Here is a 21061-nt window from a genome sequence, read left to right as displayed (position 1 = left end):
TTGATTGGCCTTGTTTTGCATCAAATTGATATATGCAAGTGTGTTCAGAAGGTTAGCTTGAGAAAAATGGTGTGTGATAATAATGGACTATCTAGAACGATTAAGCACAAGGAACAGGTTGTTCAAATGGAGCGTGCAAAACAAAAGTTTTTCATCCTATATTTTAGAACTGTTTCAATGAAATATAAGTAATCTAAGTAGTAAAATTCAAAACAAAAATTTTCCATGTTGTTGCATAAACACACTATTGCATATATCTCAAAAACACAACTGCATATATCTGAAAATTTAGCTAAAAATCACAGCTGAAACATGTCACAAAAGATACTATTGCCTTAACAAACTGCTACTTTAACACAAATTGTTCAAACACACTGTTGCATATATATCAAAATTAAAATCATACCCGAAATATGTCAAAAAAACACTGTTGTCTTAACACACTGTTGGTTTAACACAAATTATTGCATATATATCAAAATTAAGTTCAAAACCACAAATACAACAAATCTTAAAGGCGATGTTGTCTTAACACAAGTTCTTGAGAAATACATGACATAACACAAGTTGTTCAAAAATAAACTAAAGTAAGAATAAATTATACAAAGACCCTTTTAACATAGCCCAAATTCATAATAGCTTTCCGAGTGAACTACCTTTTGGAGGTTCCAACTAATGAAGAAGATTTGTTTTTCTTGTTTACTCTCATTTGTTGCAACTGTGAGGTGCTGACTGCATCTTTTTCATTTCATTTTAGGTCACGGAGTTTAAAATTAATATTCATATTAATTGGTGAAGCACTATTCAAATTTGTTGGCCCACGTAGAACCCTCTCACTCGATATACCATGATGTAGTAGAAGAAAGTGTGAGACAATAGATAAAGTACTTATATCTTCTATAAGAATATATATAATGAATAAACATATATTAAGCACTTGAGTCCCAGTTGTAGGATTAGAGTATACATCAAAATCAGCTGTAGGCTTTTTATTTCCTCTAGTAGCAACAACAAATAAGGCAGAACTATATGATCTTTTGTGACCTGATAAAGGTGGCACTTGATCAAAAGAATCATCTCTCTCACTAACAAATGGTATCCCTGTTACATTAGTTTTTTTTTCCTCCCCAATCCTCTTTCTAATTCAATTTGCACATTTATTTTAGGAGCTCTTGGTACAACTATTGTGTCACCACAAATAAAGCTTGATTGACTTGATTATGTATTTACATATGTTGTGTTGGAAGTAGAGTATGAAGGACATCCCATTTTAGACTATACAATAAAATTACAGATATATAAATAAATAACTTGTACAATAAAAGAAAAGCTACATATAAATGAATATGTCTTACTCCTGTTTCAATATCTTTTGGTGGAGCTATGGTGTCACCACAAATAAAATTTGATTGAAAAATTCATGTATTTACATGTGTGGTGCTGAAAGTAGAGTGTGAATGACCTCTCCTTTTAGATTATACAAAATAAATAAGGAGATATGAATGAATAACTTGAACAATAAAAGAAAGATACTAAATATGTTAATCTAATCTTACTCATGTTTGAGTATCTTTTGGTGGAGTTGTGGTGTCACTACAAACAAAACTTGGTTGAGAAGTGTTCCCCTTCCTATCCTATATAATACCAAAAATTATATACAAATCATAATATGTATGAACTTTAAGCAATTTGCAAATGTGAAAAAATGAACTATTGCTTACTATTGTTGCACCGATAGATCTGTTATGACCCAATTTCTTGCATATGGAGCAAGTCATCTTCGCGCTTTATTTTTAAATTTCACCAATTTTTTTTGGTTAATTCTATCTCTTTCTTCTATTCTTTCTTGGTATGCCTGACATTTCTCTTGATTTTGGAGGCTCTATTGATGAATTTGTAGTATCAGGCTACATCTTCATATTGGGAATGGGTCGGATGAAATGATTGTAAGTCTTGAGAAACATTTCTTTTCTATACCAGTGCTTTACATATTAATCAGGATCTTGATTCAAGTAATAATAAAAACAAATAGCATGAGGGCAAGGAATATCTCTCAACATCCACAACCTACAATCACAAAATTTCTTATTCAAGTGAACGATAAATGAATACCTTCCCTCACTAATTTCAAAATCATTCACCCCATTTCATTGCATTTTACACTTATTAGAATACTCTTTGTTATCTTCTAGTATTGTTCTTTCCATTAGTGCAATATCTGTTATTCATGTTTCAGCAAATTTGATCATGTCTTTATGTTTATTCATCATTTTATGTCTAATATCCTCTAACATGGTAATAATTGATTTATGTCTAGCAGTTAAGATTCAGGAATTGAAAGCCTCATACATATTATTTTCTACAACATCACATTTGGAGTGAGTCTTGAAAAATTTTCTAAACCAAGTAATGGAATCATAATGCAACAAATCCTTTATTATTTTCTTCTTACCTAGTTTAGACATTGCATGAACTCTCCCTAAACTTGACTTCAAAGCTGGACTTTGAGCATCTCCATAATTGTTTCCTTCTTTCTTCTCCTTTCCAACTCACATGCCAGTTACTTCATATATGTTTAGCACATATCCTTTTCTCAGCATTTGGTAACAACTCCATCAAGACAGGAATAAGTCCTTACAAAAATATGTATAGTATGAGATGATTAAAGTAGTAAAGTTGAAACTAAAACTAAAAAATATGAAACTGTAAACAATACCTTTTGCATGTTTGATATTACAGTCAAATCTTCACCAGTTTCTAAATTTAGATTAGCAATCAAATACCTTATGAACTAACTCCAACTATGTTTTGTTTCTGTATCCACAACAGCCCAAGTAATGTGATACATTTGATTGTTCCCATTCTTTCTAACAACAACTAATAGCTCACCCTTACAAGCTTCTTTAAGAAAACAACCATCAAATCTAATTATATTCCTACACCCCTCCAATGTCTTGCTTAAATGCATGAAAACACACATAAAAATAAACAAACAGGTTCTTTCTTGGTTCAGTCTCCTTATCAATTTTTAATCAACAAGAGCTTTCAGGATTGGTTTACTTGATCATGTCAGCTGCATAGTCACATAATTTGGCAAATTTTAAATTTGAGTCATCCATGTTTTTCTTCATAAACCTCTGTTTAGCCCTGTAACACACAGTCGTACCAGCATAAATACCCAACTGTTTTCTTATAAAATCTTGAATTTTTCAGATTCTTATGTATGGTTGAGATTAGGGGTGCTTATCGGGCGGATCAGACGGATTATTATGCTTAATGGTTTGACTTAACGGTTATCGGCTTTTAAAAGTACTAATCCGCTAGCCAATCTATAAGATATCAGTTGGTTCAGTATCGGATTAGCAGTTATCGGACGGTTATCAGACGGTGTATCGGTGGTATGGTAACATATAAAATTTCTGCCACTTACTTCAATTCCCCTTCTCAACAGGCATGCAAAATGTAAGTTAGGTAAGTAGATAATCAATATGTCATATGAAGTTGTGAACAGATTAACAATAATATACAGGCCTACAGGCTACAGCCACTTAAACTTCACACTTTCACAATATATTCACAATATACAGGCCTATAACCACCTTGGCAATCAAGATTCAAGAAGAGTACACAGTTGACAGTACACACAACTTAACAGTTAACACTACACTGAGATAATCAATATGTCATATGTGAAGTTGTGAATAGATTAACAATAATATACAGGCCTACAACCACCATTCAAGATTCAAGAAGAGTACACAGTTGACAATACACATAACTTAACAATTAACACTACACAGAGATTAATGCACTCTTGCTCCTGAAGTGGTGCAAAAGATCATTATCTACTGGGAATTTTCATTAGAAATGTATTGAAGATAACTTAAGTCATAAAACTACTACATTATGTATTCAGCATCTACTCAATGTCAATATCATGCAAATAAGAATTATCCATCACGGTAAACCAGTGGAAAGTATGCTAACTCAAGCGAGATGAATCATACATAATCCAAATAGAACCAGCTAAACAAATAGTACAACACAATGTGGGGGCTTCAAATTAAAAAAGTTCCTTCAATGAGGTCATGCACTCAAGTTCAAAATTTTTGCCTTGCGTGAATTTGTTTGTTTATCTCCCTAACATATAAAAGCAACTGCAACTCCATTACTGATCAAAATCAACTCAAACAGCTTTCTGCTCGTCTTTCTTTTTTTGTGGAAGCGCATTCTTCTCCAATTCTCCTGCATTCAACAAATGAATACAAATCATATTAAATCAAATAATTCTCAAATGTCTACTCCTGCTTTAAATTAGATAACACAATGCTGAAGAATTTCAACAATGTATGTTAAACAAAGAGAGTACTCACTATTACAAAAGAGTAGCAAGTAGCAACTGCATTAGTTCTCACCAATATATATTTATATGTCAACTACAGTAGGCGTAGGGTATTTTCCAGCGCTGGCTAAATCTGAAGAGAAAATTATCATAATGAGTCATGTAATAAGTATAAATCATTTACAATAATAATATACAACAAATATAATAAAAAGTATCATTACCTTGTTCAAGCTATTCGAGATTATCAAGATCTTCCTCAACGCTAACAGATTGTTTTAATTTTTCACTTCAAAGCCAATCTTGAAGACACACTAGAGCTTGCACTAAATTAGAAGTCAATGAACTCCTAAATGAATCAAGAAGACGTCCTCCCGTACTAAATGCAGATTCAGATGCTACACTAGAAACTGGTACAACTAATGCATCACGAGCCATCTCAGCAAGAATAAAAAATCTAGCTGAGTTCATTTTTCACCAGTTTAGGATGTTAAATTCTTTACTATCATCCTCAGTTTCTTCACCAAAATATTTATCTAACTCCGTTCTAGCATCCACACCTCCATTCGTTGTTTTATAGTTCTTTAGATCTTTCATGAATGATTCTAAAAGTCTTGTACTTTAGGTACTTACTTGACTGCTAGAAAGTCCGGAAGTAGAAGTGTCCAGTGAAGAGCAAGGTGAAGATTGAGCAAGCAAGCTGCCTTTTGAGTTGGAATTTACATACTCGCTAAATAATGAAGTCATGCACTTCTTTATTTCTGCTTGTATAGATGACCCTTTTTCCCCAAATATCTTTACAAGTGCATAGCTAACTGATTCAAGCTTATAACGAGGATCCAAAATACATGAAATGAAAATTATCTTGTTCATTTTTGCTGGATCTCCCCAATACTTATTAAATTTTTCTTGCATCTTTTTTGCCATATCGCTTAAATCAGTGTCTTCGCTTGCCATCAATTGATTCAAATAAACAACAACAACACAAATTTCAAGAAAATGAATATTTGATGTAACATAACGTGATCCAGATATTTTCAAAGTAAGAAGATAAAATATCTCAAGAAATCTCATAATTCTTTTCACATGGACCCAATCACTACTCAAAAGTTCACCGACAGTGATTCCAATTTCAACATAAGAATTTTCAAGATAATGTCTCAGGCCAATTTCACGGGAAGCATAATTTGAAAATGCATTCTCAAATTCAACAGCCCTACTCAACATCAGATAGGTGGAATTCCACCTAGTTGGAATGTCTAAGCATAAAATTTTTTTGCAACTGAGTTGTTCATCGTCACAACTTTCTTGAAATCTTTCCAACCTCGTAGGAGACTGCCTAACATATCTAACTGCATGCCTAACACGTTCTATAGACAAAGAGCATTCTTTTAAACCATCCTGGACAACAAGATTCATGATATGAGCCATACACCTCACGTGAAGGTGATTACCGTCCATCAAATTAGTTTCCATTTTTGTTAATTGCTTAGACAATTCTTTTCCTGTCACATTATTTGAGCTTGCATTATCAACTGTGATAGTAAAGATCTTATTTATCCTTCACTCACGTAAGCACCTACTAATATCATTTGCCATATCTTCACCTTTATGGCTAATAATAGGACAAAAATTAAATATTTTCTTGTGCATGTTTCAATCACTATCGATCTAATGGGCAGTGATACACATGTAATTGATTCTTTGTATAGAAGTCCATGTGTCAGTGGTAATACAAATTCTCTATTTTGTTTCTATAAAATACCTCCTCAACTTTTGTTTTTCTTCATTAAACAGATTAAAACAGTCCCTAGTTACAGTACTACGGAAAGGGATCCAAAAATGAGGTTGAGCCATTTTCATAAATTCTTTAAAACCTTCTTTTTTGACAAAGCTAAAAGGAAGCTCATCAACTATTACCATACGACATAAAGCCTTCCTATACTCTTCTTGATCAAATTTCCAAGAGACAACAACTACATCACCTTGACTACCCCCCAGAATAGATTTAAAGCCTATGGTTGATTATTTTTTATCAACAAGAGGAGTAGGAAGTTTAGGACATGTCAACAAATGACCAAAAAGAGTCGACGTACCATCTCTTGACTTAAAATAGTACAACTTATAGCAATGGCTACATTTTTCTTTCTTACCTTCGGAAGTTTGAACTTCTGTAAAATGATCACAAGCAGCAGACCTTTTTCTCCTTCTTTTAGCACTAGCTGACAGAGTTATCTCAACATGGCTTGCTGCATTTGAAGCCTCACTTTCACCTATAACCTTATCACTTTGTTCAGCCATGCTAGAAGATTAAGAGTTTAAGACTTTGTGTCCTTGTATTTCAATCAACAACCCAAAAATAAGCTACGGTATGGATAATTAATTTTATACCAGTAGTTTAATAACGCCAAAATCAGTGAAGCACATACCAAAATTATCAGAAATAATCAAAGCAGATTCGAAGTCGATTTAGACATAAAGTGAGGATTTAGCACATTAACATAACGAATCAGTGAACCAAAAATCTGAAACCTCAAAGAAATTCATGCTTTAGACAAAATTCACAACAAGAGTAAACATACATCAAAAGAACAAATTGGAAAATCAATAGACAGAAATGAGAAATTAAAAAATGAGAAACACTCCCACTAAAAATTAACTTTTTGACATTAGCAATCATGCTTAAAAAAAGAAATACTACAATCATAGGTCATAATACAAAACTCATTGAAGTTGGCAATTCATCCTAGTTTGACAATATTTAAACAAATGCACTAGTTATACAAGCTAACAAACTAACCTCGCGCTTCAGAATCAACCCAAAGGAACAATTTTTTACCAAAAATAATTAACCAGCTAGAGCTTAATGAAAGGTGTAAACTGTAAACTGTAAAGCAAGAAATTTAATTTTTTTTCAAAATAAAATAATAAGTTCAACTACGAGAGTAAACTAAACCAACCTGCATCGAGTTGTTGGTGCTAGAAGACTTCTCTTGAGCACCCATTGAACCTTTTTAGATATTAAAGAAACCCCAATTTCACCAGGCTGAATTAGGGTTTTCAGTAAAAAGAAAGTATTGCAGAGAACCTAATTCAGTTATGAATTTGGATCAGTTAAAACCTAACCACCACTGATATCATATCAGTGAATCTTCGAAACCCCTTTTCATGTCAAAATTTTGAACTGCTGTTATCCCTTCTCTTCCTCTATAGTGTTCATACTCAGCTTTTGAAAAGAGAATAGAGGCGGAGGTTCGGCGGCCTAAGGGAAAGGAGGGGAGGTCTGGTGGAGGAGAAGACAAGGCGACGCAAGTCGTAACTGCGCAAGAGAGAATAAGAGATGAGAGTCTGAGAGAGAGACTGAGACAGAGGCGGAAGTAGCTAAACCTAAAGCCAATTGTGAAGTGCTCAAGTAGTGTAGAACTCTGTAGAAGACTAGAAGTAGGGCTACTACTTTAAATGGGCTTGGTCTATTTAATTAAATGGATTTGGCCTGTTTAATTAAATAGGCTTGGCCCTTATTTTAGGTTTACAAATTATAATTATCAATATTATACATATTTTATATGTTTAGGGATAAAATATATTAAAATATAATAAATTCTTAACGGATTAACGGTTTACCCAATAACAAAATTGAGTAATCTGTCCCCCACATCGATAAGCCGTTAATTATAAAATTTAAATCTATTTCCCACCCGCTAATGCGATAACCCAATACCAATAAGCTAATAAGCTAATTTTGTGATTGGGTTATCGGTAGCGGATGGTTTTGAACAGCCCTAGTTGAGATACAATTATGCCCTTAAACTTTATAGCTATCAACTTTAAATTAAACAATTTGTTCTTGTTTAATGAAATACACTTGTGAACAGGATGATAGTTCTTTACAATGAAATCACCAGAATCTCTGTCAGTGAAAGCATATAACATCGACTTATACTTGTAATTTTTGCACTTTATGCTCATTTCATGTCTTTCATTAGCTCTTAACTTTGACTGCCTCCTGAACTCTACAATATAATTTGACACTGTCTTCTTAAATTGATTTGCACCCTCAAAGATCATTCCAAGCTTAAATATTGACACCTCACAATCTTCATCATATCTTACTTTTTTGCTTCTCCTTCTAGAAGGTACATCTACTCCCCTAACAGTATCCACATCAAGTTGTTTCTCACTATTATCACTTCAGCAGTCAGAGTTATCAAGATATTCCTCATCTCCACCTAATTTTTCTGCATATTTGTTAGTTTTATTTTTTTCAATATCATCGAAGTCCCTATCTACACCACCAGCCTCTCCAACCGATATTTCTTCAGGTTCAACAACCTTTTTTTATTTTTTTATTTTTTATTTTTTATTTTTTTGTCTAAAAGCTCTCAACTCCTCATCAACATCTAAGCCATCTTCTAAAGGTATATTTCCTAGATCTGAATCGCTAGTCAAGAAATCTGATAACTCATCATCTATATCAACATCTTGTAGGTTAATAGAATCAATATCATTCTCTTCAACTATGTTATTAACCTCATACTCTCCACCTAGATTAACACTCTCACCAATACCAATACTATCATTAGTTAGATAATCAGTTGGTCCCTCGGTATCAACTAATGGTTCATCCAATACATGATAAACAAATACTTCAAAAGTGTCCTCATGTTCTAAGTCTTTAATTAGGTCTAGTAGATGTTGGTCAGATTTAATTAGGTCGAATGTTTTAGTCACTAAATCTTGGTAATAAAAACCTCCAACAGTTGCATACCCCATTTCTTTAGTATAATATAATAGTTTCAATATGGAAAAGTGGTTCTTATCTATATACCTGAGGGCTGGCACACAGTTTCCAACATAAGTAAGGACAAAAGGAATCTGAGATAAGACTCCATCATGGTGAATTTTCGTAAATATAATCTATTCCATGGTCAATTGTTAGGTAATGCTGCAAAATATCAAACAAAACAATTTAAGTAACAGAATATACTGATATATTTGCTGAGAAATAGTGCGAAAGAGATGGAATTTTCTCAAACCACAAATCCTAGATTTTTAAAACCATAACTTTTTAAATCCATGAACGATTACATAAAATTAGGTTAAAAATATTAACAAACCTAACTTAAACGAAAAAGATTCTTCATAATGATAACATGAAAAAGATTCTTCAATATTAAAATTGAATCGCCAAGAGAGGAATGGTCGAGGAGAGGGAAATGGTCGGGGTGAGAGAAATGGTTAACTTTAACGATTTAGGGCTTTTGCCCATTTACTCTCCGATTACGTGGAAGGCTCAATACACGTAGAATACACGTGGGATAAGTTGAATGGATAACTTATCCACGTCAGATGCGATTAACAACACGCGTTGATGACTTAATGCAAAGTGGTAAAAAAATACTTAACTGGTTCAAATGTTGACCGGTAGAGGTGTTCAATAGTTACTAATCCCACTTGAGGTACCTAAGTGAAATATGCAGACAACTTTAAGTGTCCGTCGATGACATAAGCCATTTTTTTTAGCTTTGTAGTATTTTTAGCTTACAAAAGTTTATCATATACTTGATATATTAACATATAGGAGTCCTTCAATCTAATTAAGACACTGCATAGTTAAATCACTATTAAGAACTGACTAAAAATTAGGGATTGTAATCGACGGATAATGTCAATTTTTTGCTCAAAATCATATGAAAATTGATACACCCATAATTGTTGGGTCTTTGCTCGTTGCTTTTAGCAAATCGACAGATAGTGTCGATTTTAACTACCTTGACGGTCAGTCTAATTTTGTTTTATGATAGACCATTTTTTAATTATTATCCGAGTGAAAAAAATAAAATTGATAAACATGATCGGTATATTGAATATTTTAATAATTTTTAAAAAAATCAAAATATCAATTATGTTCATCGATTTTTTGGATTCCATCACTTGGTATTTTTTCACAAAATTGATGGACAAACCAATGATGTCCTTCGTATTTTTAGAAAAAAAATGAAATATAGCAAATTGTAATTTTTTGTATTTCACCTGCCAAGATAAAATGTAATTCAATATACTGCTAATAATCAACACTAATTGTTGCTAAATCAATTTTAAATGAGTTACGACATCAATAATATATTAAATATCTAATAAAAATATCAAAGTTTATAATTTAGAAAAAACACCAAAAAATTCCTAAAGTCCATCAAAGTTTATATATATAACGTTTCAAATTAATGTCCAAATTTAACAAGTATTCTAAGGGGTAGTCTATAAATATTTCCTTCACTATTAGGATTGTTTTCTGAATCATGTTCATCAACTGAGGTGGGAGAATGGGCACACCACATTGGGAACTTTCAATTAGACTATTCATCTTCATCAATTGAGGTGGGAGATAAAGAAATGGTAGAGAAGCATGCATATGGGGGAGAAGATGAAAGACCATGACTTGAAGTATCGCTTAAAATCATATTTAAAATTATAATTTCAAATACATGTCCAAACATTGATGTATCGTATATTATTGAATATAGTGTTTGAATAGATTATATCTTTCTTTATCGTTATATATAATATCACATATTCATAATTTGAATGATAAACCTATAAGAAAATTAAGGTAAGGAATAAAGTTATCACGAAAAGATAATATAAAAGATGAAATATAATTATTAAATAATAAGTAAAGATAAAATGAAAAAAAATATTAAAATAACGACACTATTACACTAAATCAATTATTACACAATATTTTTTTTTTATCATTATCTAACAATAAATTTAAATAATACCATGAGATTTAAATAACTGTCAAAACAACAATTCAATACAGTTAACAAATATCCAAACAATGTGCAACTTAAATACCCCAACTCTTCCAGCTCAATTGTTCTAGTGCATTCTTACAGCAACAACACACACTTCTACCTTCTTCTCAGCCTAACTCAGAGAAAAACAATGGCGAGAAAGTTCTTCGTCGGCGGCAACTGGAAATGCGTATGTCTTTTGCTTCTTTTTTTTTCTTCTATTAAGCAACTCCTAATGATGCTTATTCAATATGTTGAGATCTCAATTCCAATACCGGAGTTTTAGACCGAACCAGCGCTGGTTAAACCCTAGTGACTATATTTATATTGATTTAATGCGCTGGGTTTTCAATTTCTTGCTTGATGGACCTAGAACAGAATTTTCCGTTCGGATGGGAAAAAAGTGTGTTTTGTGTGTTCATTTGCTTCTAATAGTAAAGGTGTTGTTTTAAATTGTCGTCATTGGAGTTGATAACATTGTTGGACACTGGAAAATAATGTTCTTACTTTCAGGATGAAATAGCATCAGAATTATTGTAACATGGTAGGAGAATTGCAGATGTTGGAGCTATTGAAAAGATTTCAAGTGTATTTAGTCTGGATAATGTCTTTGGTTGAATGCTGATAAAAAATTAGTGAAATGTTTTTATGGATTTCATATCCAATTTATAGATAACTTATTTGACTACATTTGAGATCAATAAATTTTGTGTAGTATAATAAATTTCTCTAAAATTAGTGGATTTCGGTCCTTGAAGATAGATTTTGAAACTCTTATGTGCTAAGGTTGTATGAAAATACTCAACAAAAACAACATACCAGACCTTACCACTATCTCGTGGAGGTAGAGAGCATGTTTTCGAAAGAGCTTCGGCTCAAGTGCGACAAATTCCTGTATAAAGAAAAAGGAGACAATGAAGAGAAAGACTACCAGATAGGAGCCAAAATAACAATATAATTATGTGATAATCAAAACACAATAAACAACATACTAGGATAGGTTATTAAAAACAGATGATTACTAAATTTACTGCACCTTAGATTGCTGAAGGTGGCTTTCAAAACTTCTATGTGCTAAGGTTGTTTGTTGATAAAATTGTGAGTTGAACCAAAAATTTAATTAGCAATGCTTTTATTCTTGTAGTGTTAAGGTGTTGGATATTAACTACTCCCTGATTTTTCAATTTGATGGTCTTGTTTTGACTTGACACGTAGTTTAATAAAGTAAAAAAAACTTTTGAATTTTGTGATCTTAAATTAAAGATATATAGAATGTATCAAAATGTCCTTTAATCTTATAGTATTAAACATGTCATGTGGAAAGTTAGAATTAAAGAATTGTCAACAAAGGAAATAGACATTCTTTTTGAAACAAACTTAAAAGGACAAGTAAGTCAAATAAATTGAAGTGGAGAGAGTATTGAAAAATTAAGCTTGTGTAGTCTTGATGTTATCATCAATTCATAATTGAGTAAATTTCCTTTTTTTCTTGATGATTGGGGAGTGATTTAGAAATCTGGCGCAAGGTTCCAAATTCAGGGATAATGGACCCTCCCTTCTACCCTTTTCCATTTAATACTAAGCTTTTGTCTATGGTAGGATTCGACCCTAAGTGATTTCTGTTTTATACTGGTCAAAAGGCTGAATATATACTTTTTTTTTTGAATTTTCTAAGATATAGATTCTTTTCTAATAACAATCTGAGTTAAACAACAACAACACTCCCAATGTAATTCCACAAATGGGGTAGGGGGTGGTGTGTACGCAACCTTACTCCTACCTTGTGAAGGTAGATGGATTGTTTCTGGTATACCCTCGACTCAAGTAAAGCATATCAAATGACAAGTATGTAAAGTAAAACAGCAAGGAAGAGAACAATAGCAACAACAAATAATACAATTACTGAAGTAAAGGAAAACAACAAGTAATATTAAAATCGAAAAATAGGATAATAGGAGAGTAAAATTAATATAATTGAAAAGAAAAACATGATCGACTATCTACTATCCCTCAATCCTACTCCTTGACCTCCATGTCTTCCTATTTCAGGCATGTCCTTGGTAAGCTACAGGTGTGCCGTGTCTTGTCACTCCCACTTTGTCTCGGATAACTTTGTTCCTAATTCTATCTCTCCTAGTATACCTGCACATCCATTTCAACATCCGCATTTTTACTACTTGCATCTCCTGGACGCATGAGTTATGAGATATAGATTCTTTTATAATCTTTATCTACAATTACTTGTAGTTAAATCTATTTATTTGACAAGGGAGGGATAGCCTAGTGAAAAGGGGCTCTCCACCTCCAAACATGAGGATAGGCGTTGGAGCCAATTGGGGAGAACAAACGGAAAATCCACTATTAGGCTGCTTGGTAAGGAGTGGTTGGGGTTCACCCTCTCTTAAAAATAGGAAAAATAAATTTATTTAGTTAAATGGTAATATTTGTTGCAATATGTAATTGTAATGCTTGGTAAATGGAGAATCTATGGAATAATAGCAAAACAAATCAAAAAGTAACAAAGCTGAATTAAAAATGAATATAGTTCTAACATTTAGTTGAAGTCCACTGGAGATGTGTTAGTTAAATCTTTTCATATATGTCAAACATATTTCTATTTAAGTAGCTTTGACACATGATGCACAATCATCAAGGCAGTCAATAATACTAAAATTGTGACAATAAAGGGCTATAACCTTGGTCTACCTAAAAAAAGGCGATCATTACTTTAAATTACAAGCAATAGTTGGGAGAGTATCAGGCTTAAGTCTACTACTAAAAGTGCATGAAGCACCTTACTAAAAAAATGTAGTGCAGTGTTACTCTTAATATCATTTTAGGACTTAATAGAATATATTTTTGACAACCATTGTATCTTTAAAAAATTATGTATTCGCCTCAAAGGAAGAAAAGTAGTGTCAGGAGATTGTCCGGTGGTTAGTAAGGAATTGGTGTCTGGAGATTGTACGGTGGTTACTTTAGTGTCCAAATTGGTGAAGCAATTGTCTAACTTAAAAGAAAAAAGTTGAAATGAAGTAGGATATGTATACAACACTATTTCAAGTATGCTTTAATTGATGTTGGATTCAAGTGAGTTGATACAACACTTGAAGTTGGTGTTTGTGTTTGTGTTCCATGTCTATCTAATCGGATAAAATTAGGTATTAAATTTAATAGATCACTTGATACAGTGTGTGTGTGAGTAATTGTGGATAGCATTTATGAAAATCTAAATGGTTATCCAGATTATTATGTACCATGTAGAATCAGTGCATACTTAGCTGAGTATGTATGAGATGGATTAGAGTTCTTATTTTTTGACTTCTCTATGTGAGAAGCCCATGGCTTTTTCCATGGAGTATTGGTGTGCTGATTCACAAAGATGATCTATGATTACTTAATACAAGTTATTACTTAATGATTGAGCATATGACCTCTTCCTTACATCTTTATTTGTGAACTTGCTCTTTTGTTTAAATTGAAACACGTCTGCAGAATGGAACCGTGGAGGAAGTGAAAAAAATTGTGACCACATTGAGTGAAGCAGAAGTTCCATCTGAGGATGTTGTTGGTAAGTTTCTGACCCTAAGCTGCCAAAAATTAGGGAAGGAAAAAGAAGAGTTTAGTTATGGAGGCACTTTTATTGCTTATGACGTTGTAATTCAAAATTGACATTGAAGTTCTCTTCCAACTCATTCCTGCACACTTAAAATGTTCAGATCAGGTTACCACGTGTGATTTAACTTCGGACCAATCTACTATTTTCCTTTCATTATGTTGGGACTTCCTCATCTATTTCAATTTTTTGTCTCCCTATGTTTGCATTTGCTTTGGCTTTTGAAATTTATGTCTTATCATTTTCAATAAAGTGATTTATATCTATCTGAATTATGAAAATTGATTTTCTTTTATACCTTTTATTGCTTGTCTTGGTTGGAAGTTTACCCTCTAGTCTTTCTTTTTCTTTTTGGGTTTTTCCAAGTCTTACACCATTGCTTTATTTGGATTGCTTGTCTGACAGAGGTTGTGATTAGTCCTCCATTTGTATTTCTTCCCTTTGTCAAAACCTTATTGCGTCGTGATTTCTCCATTGCTGCACAAAACTGTTGGGTAAGGAAAGGAGGTGCATTTACTGGCGAGGTTAGGTATGCTCACTGGAAATACATATTTGCCTTTTGATTTTCTTTTGCTATATCTGATAAAGTTACAACTTGGAATTTACGCAAGCATGTGAGAAGATTTCCCTTTCCGTACTATTTTACCAGGACTTTCTCACTTTTGCTATTCCTTGTTTTCATCTTGTTTTCGATATGCTTGTCCCTATCTGACCTTTTATCTTGTTTTCCTCTCTTGAGCCGAGGGTCTTTCGGAAACAGCCGCCCTACCTTTCAAGGTGGGGGTTAGGTCTGGTACACTCTACCCTCCCCAGACCCCACATGGTGCGATTATACTGGGTTTGTTGTTGTTTGTTGTTGTTGTTGTTGTTATGTGAGAAGATTTCCCTGTAACCAATTGTTGGGTATACTGCTTGATCAAATATTCCTGATTGCCGGTGGAACTTGATCTTTCTGCTTGTAATATACCCTTTTAGTCATCTATTTTTGGTCTGTTTTCAAGCTTCTTTCTTTGTACAAAAAAGTAAGTTGCTCAAAAAATAGGGCACACAGGCACACACATATCAGAAGATTTTGGTTCTTGTTTCTTTACAAGTATATCGTTTGTGGTTGATTTACGGAATGCTTTATTATTGAGTATACTCGATCTGGTCAACTTTTAAGTTAATTTTATTTACTTAGTTGATAGTTGTTATTTTAATTAATATAGCATATTACTAATTATATTCTCTGTGTCCATAGTGCTGAGATGCTGGTCAATTTGGGCATTCCCTGGGTCATCCTGGGTCACTCTGAGAGAAGGCTTTTATTGAATGAATCAGATGACGTAAGCTATGATATGGAAACATGTGAAAGTTTCCTTTCATCATTGTAATTGATGGACATGCTCAAGCTTCTTGTGTTCTTGCTCAGAGTGTAGCCTTTTTTCCTGTTTGCTGCAGTTCGTGGCTGATAAAGTTGCATATGCAATTTCGCAAGGCCTAAAAGTGATTGCCTGTGTTGGGGAGACTCTTGAGCAGCGAGAATCAGGAGCTACAATGGCTGTAGTTGCAGCGCAAACAAAAGCAATTGCAGGTATTTCTTTGAAGAGTTCCTGTGAAATGTGAACTAAAAAGCTTTTACCTATGTAATGTACAAGAAATGTTGCTTGTTTGGAATTGGATGCCGTAGCCACCCTGATCTGAGTCTTGCCCGTACCACTTTCCACTTTGAATGAGACTCATATATAAGTGTGATTTGGACTTCGGATACATAATACTTAGTAGATCTGTATGTGAACATTATTGCTATAGCACTAGAAATAACTTAAGCAATGAGTGTGTGATTGGAGCATTGTCGTAATGTTGTATTCGATCTAAAGATCACTCACTTCATGCTGCTGCTGTGGCAACGTCGTGTAGCCCTGCTTCAATGCAAATTCTGCTGTTATCTTACAAGGTTTCTTCCCAATGCTAGCAACCAAAACTTCTCATCTACCTTAAGTTGGATATAGAATATAGGCACAATAAGTCAAACGAAATCCTTTGAATGTGCCTGGAAAGATTGATTAGCAACCTTAAATGATGCTTTTGCAAATGCTCCCTGTAATTCTTTTGATCAAGTATATCCTGATCACGAGCCTCTGCAGCTCCATACATTTGCATTTGATTGCTAATAAAAATGCAAAGAACTAACAAAATCTTAAAAAAGAAAAATGATCTACACTATCTATGTTGCTCTGCTTATTCCAGAAAAAAAGATTAACCAAATACTTAGCCTTGAGGGAAGACGAAGAAATTGGAACAAAGCTTAGACACCATGAGATGGGAGAAGGAATCATTTGCCAAAATCTTTTTGATAGATCCTTCTACTTTCCAATAGCCCCATTATACGAATGCATCCTTTATGGTGTATGGCATTACCCAAGGTAGACCAAACAGGTTTCTTTTATAGTGTAGCATTACCCAAGGTAGACCAAACAAGTTCCAGCTATGTTGCTCGGTCTCTTCAAAATGCCATGGGTGTGTGTTGGATCCTTCGAAAGTAGTGCTTTTTTGGGGGATTCAATGCGGGTCTGGCAACATTTTTGGGGAGTCCGAGCAACTTAGGGTTCCAGAATATGTTCCAAAATGTCCCTTGCAAGTTAACAGTGGAGGAATAGGTGACAGTCGTCCTCTGCTTCTTTATTGCGCATGGGTATGGCAACATTTTTGGAGAGTCCGAACAATTTATGGTTCCAGAATATGTTCCAAAATGTCCCTTGCAACTTAACAGTGGAAGAATAGGTGACAGTTGTCCTCTGCTTCTTCATTGTGCGTGTGACTTTTTTTGCACAACCTTCTATCTCTTCTGCTGAGATTGTGTTGCGTTGGACGGGCTTCTAGTAGGAATACCCAAGTGAAACAAGCCACCTTTGTTGGAACTTTGGTTTTCCGAACGAGTTTCCAGGGTCAATTTTCCGTGAATTTCCTGACGCTTTGCTATAGGTGATGGCAGTCTTTGACAGAGAACATTCCTTTCCATTCTTACCACATTTCATTTTGACTTTCTTCTGTGGGTTGATTGATCACTGCTCCAGCTTGCCTAGCAGTTCCATAATGCTGTTTAACTCCCAATCTTGGAAGTTACTTATTAAAAAAAGGGTACTTCATAAGTGACTAACTCTACATTGGGCAATGTGGCATGAGGTTGCACTGCTATGGAGAGACATTTTAGAAATTCCTATTTCAGAGTGGTGTTTCTCAGCCATTTCTCATACCATAATCTGATTTGTTCGCCATCATCTACCTCAAAGTAAACACTGGTACTAAACTCTCCTCCCACAGCTTGCTTATGATTTTCCAGGGAGCTATACAAAGGGGATAATGTTACCTTTGTGCACCAATGGGTTCCTTCACTATCTTTAGTAAACAAAACTTATTCCCATTATCGTTATTGTATCTTCACAGCCATTTCATAATAGACTATTATGGTGGAGTACCAAATTTTTTACTGCAAGCCTTCCTTTTTTCTTTGGTAGCATGACTCGTTCCCCTTTCACCAAAGTGTATCTATGTTGATTATTCTTTCCTTCTCTTAGGAAGTTCCTTCCGGTTTAATATAGCCTCTTCAACACTTTTCTGGGAATAGGAAAGAGTGACATAAAGTAGGTGGCTATGCTGTCCAATTTGCCATTGATGAGTCAGTTTTTCATTTCTAGACAGATATTGCCTTTTCCAGCTTGCTAGTCTCTTCTGAAACTTTTGTATAACCTCATGCCATACCTGTCTTGATTTTTATTAAGGGAGTTGCAAGTAGATTGCAGGAAACTGCCTTACCTTGCATCCTAAAACATCAGCATTCTCCTGGTGTTTAAAGGAACAACCAATTGGGTACCTCTATTATAATACAAAAATAGATCCACTTTCACTGTTCGTCACTGAAGCCCATCTATTGTAATGTGTTTAAAGGAACGACCAATTGACAAGGACACTAGTGATACATCAATGAGTTGCCTTTGATAAAGGCATATTGGTGCCCCATCAAAATGTATGCGGAATTTCTAGTCATTTCTCTTTGTTATCATGTGTAGTACATAACCTTCTTTTAATTTTTCGTGTGGGAAAAGTTCAAAATACATAGCTCCATATGATGTCTTGAAACTTTCACGTAATATTTGCTCAGGAAATTGGTTAATGTCCCTTCTCTGATATTGAAAACAAGCAAATCCCCTTGATGTTAAGTATAGAGTGTGAAAGCTTTGATGATATTGCACGAATCACAAGTATATAAAGATAGTTAATTTTTTCATATGTCAATATAAGAGAAAACTCATGGTTTATCCTCTCAAAATTTAACTTTATGGTAATTGAAGGGTGTATTTTTTAGGGGTAATTTGTGTAGTTTCCAAGAAAGGAAGAGGGTTATTAACATATCCCCTTCCAAGGAGGAGACGAGTTTTGACAATATTGGGTGTGTGTGTCTGGCTTTTATCTTTATTGGTTCTATATGAATGGTGATGACGATCATCTTTTCTGCAGAACAAGTCTCACACTGGCCCCATGTTGTTTTGGCTTATGAGCCAGTATGGGCCATTGGAACAGGAAGGGTTGCTACTCCAGCTCAAGCTCAAGAAGTACGTTGAATATCTCTTAGCTTGATGATGTATTTTTTTATGTAATTGTCATTGTGGTTAAAGTAAACATGATGTGTTTAGTGGCTTCTCCACAGTTACAGTATAATCAGTGAATATATGACTTCGTATTTTCAACTTTTAAAGACAGACCATACTACTTTAGATTGGACCTTTGTTATCCTTAGACTATATTGTAAGCTGTAGACATGGTATTTTGCTGGATATCTCATAGTTGTAGGCGTGGCAAGCCTCTGCCTGCCTTAGTCCTGCTTACATCATTTAGTAGATCAGAGCCTACTAGAGGCCATCTCGAGGTTCATGTCTAGGGTCCTTATTTCTCAGTATGTATTTTCAAGAATACTTGGTCACTTATGTGACATGAACGCACAACACATTTGATGTTTGCCTAAAAGAAAAGCTGCTCCCCTCTTTTCCATAGGTTTGACAATCTACGTTCAGAAACTTTTATGAGTTTTAAGTTAATTGGTCTGCAATTCTATCAGAACATGTTTAACCACGAAAATTTGCATATCTCTGCCAGGTTCATTTTGAATTAAGGAAATGGCTTCATGTGAATGTTGGTGCAGAAGTTGCTGCTTCTACGAGAATCATCTATGGTGGTGCGTAGAATCATACCTGTTGACTCAATATAAATGCAGAATGGGAAGTAGGACCACATTATCTTTGCATTTTGTCATGTTAATTTTAGAAGTAAAATAGGATTGCTTATAGTAACAGTTTGTAATTGGTGGAGAGATCCTCTGAGCACAACTTCATCAAAGAAATATACTGAAAAAAAGAGGTGTGGCATTTGCGCCACAAAGTGTCAGAAAGGAGGTAGTGGTATTTGTGCTCACCTTTTCCAGCTAACTGGATTTAGTCAAAGTCAAATTACCATAGGACAACTATTTGTGTCTGTTTTCGGGAACTTTATCGCTGTTTAGCTCCTGAAATAATCAGATAGCTATAATTTTCTAGTTCAGGTTCAGTTGAAATAATGGATAAATTTGTGGAACACACATCGATTTGCAAATAGTTTATGTCCAAACACTTTACTAAAACAATTTGCAGGTTCTGTAAATGGAGCTAATTGCAAAGAGTTGGCAGCACAACCTGATGTAGATGGTTTTTTGGTTGGTGGTGCTTCACTAAAGGTTTGTTTCAGCATATTTTTGTGTCATTGATTTTGGTGTCGACTTGTGCAGTATCTGACCTTTATATCTCTGTTACATCACAGCCTGAATTTATTGATATCATCAAGTCCGCGACTGTGAAAACAACTGCTTAGCTGGAATAAGTGTTGCTATAACTTTGTATGTTAATGGTAAATCAGCTTCAAGAATACATGTTAGGCACAAGGATTTTATTTAAAATAAAAAGAAGGTGATCTTTGCAACATGCCTACATTAATTTGCTTAATGTTCAATATTTGTTTATTCCACTATTTTATTTCAGCTTACTGGAAAGGTTTTGTGACATTTTTTGTGGGCTATTCTAGTGTTTGTTGTTTTTTTATTCATTCAATAAGATAAGTCTTGAAATAACACTGAAGATGCAAGGATCCTAAATCATTATTTGGAGAAATCATTGTCAATGAAAAATTATTACTAGAATTAAGAGTGAATGTATGGTCCCAATCATGAGTTATGACCTAACATGTCTTCTTTTTCCTCTTTAATCGAAAAGTCTCTGAAGACCAGACTTGAAAGTCGAT

At 33.9% G+C, this 21061-nt stretch overlaps 2 protein-coding genes across 7 annotated transcripts; one reads left to right on the top strand and one right to left on the bottom strand.

The window, feature by feature from the left end:
• Positions 1–3779: 3779 nt before the first annotated feature.
• LOC129901335 (zinc finger BED domain-containing protein RICESLEEPER 2-like) lies at positions 3780–9562 on the bottom strand. 6 transcript variants are annotated; one of them, XR_008769816.1, is made up of 4 exons: positions 9460–9562; positions 7303–9287; positions 4374–4475; positions 3780–4245 (listed from the first exon to the last, which is right to left on the bottom strand). XR_008769816.1 is itself a non-coding variant. In XM_055976484.1 (3 exons), the coding sequence occupies exons 1-2, from the start codon at positions 5816–5818 to the stop codon at positions 4470–4472; spliced, it is 849 nt and encodes a 282-aa protein (XP_055832459.1). In that variant the 5' UTR covers positions 5819–6489; the 3' UTR covers positions 3780–4245; positions 4374–4469. The 6 variants fall into 6 exon arrangements, 2 of the variants coding, with proteins under 2 accessions (XP_055832459.1, XP_055832460.1); XR_008769817.1 differs by having other exon boundaries at positions 9465–9562; XR_008769815.1 differs by lacking the exons at positions 7303–9287; positions 9460–9562 and adding an exon at positions 6496–6676.
• Positions 9563–11182: 1620 nt separating this feature from the next.
• Positions 11183–20837, top strand: LOC129901369 (triosephosphate isomerase, cytosolic). The gene is made up of 9 exons (XM_055976520.1): positions 11183–11329; positions 14635–14710; positions 15161–15284; positions 15996–16080; positions 16196–16328; positions 19253–19347; positions 19889–19967; positions 20419–20501; positions 20585–20837. The coding sequence occupies exons 1-9, from the start codon at positions 11291–11293 to the stop codon at positions 20633–20635; spliced, it is 765 nt and encodes a 254-aa protein (XP_055832495.1). The 5' UTR covers positions 11183–11290; the 3' UTR covers positions 20636–20837.
• The last annotated feature ends 224 nt before the right edge of the window (positions 20838–21061 follow it).

Source organism: Solanum dulcamara, chromosome 8 (assembly GCF_947179165.1).
Source record: "Solanum dulcamara chromosome 8, daSolDulc1.2, whole genome shotgun sequence".
NCBI lineage: Eukaryota > Viridiplantae > Streptophyta > Magnoliopsida > Solanales > Solanaceae > Solanum > Solanum dulcamara.
Note: the sequence above shows the minus strand (reverse complement) of the source record. Positions and strands in the feature narration are given on the sequence as shown.

Coding starts and splice junctions, on each gene's coding strand:
- LOC129901335 (XM_055976484.1), bottom strand. CDS start 5,818: ATGGAAACTAATTTGATGGACGGTAATCACCTTCACGTGAGGTGTATG.
- LOC129901369 (XM_055976520.1), top strand. CDS start 11,291: ATGGCGAGAAAGTTCTTCGTCGGCGGCAACTGGAAATGC. Junction 11,330..14,634: donor TCGGCGGCAACTGGAAATGC/GTATGTCTTTTG, acceptor ACACGTCTGCAG/AATGGAACCGTGGAGGAAGT. Junction 15,285..15,995: donor GCATTTACTGGCGAGGTTAG/GTATGCTCACTG, acceptor CTGTGTCCATAG/TGCTGAGATGCTGGTCAATT.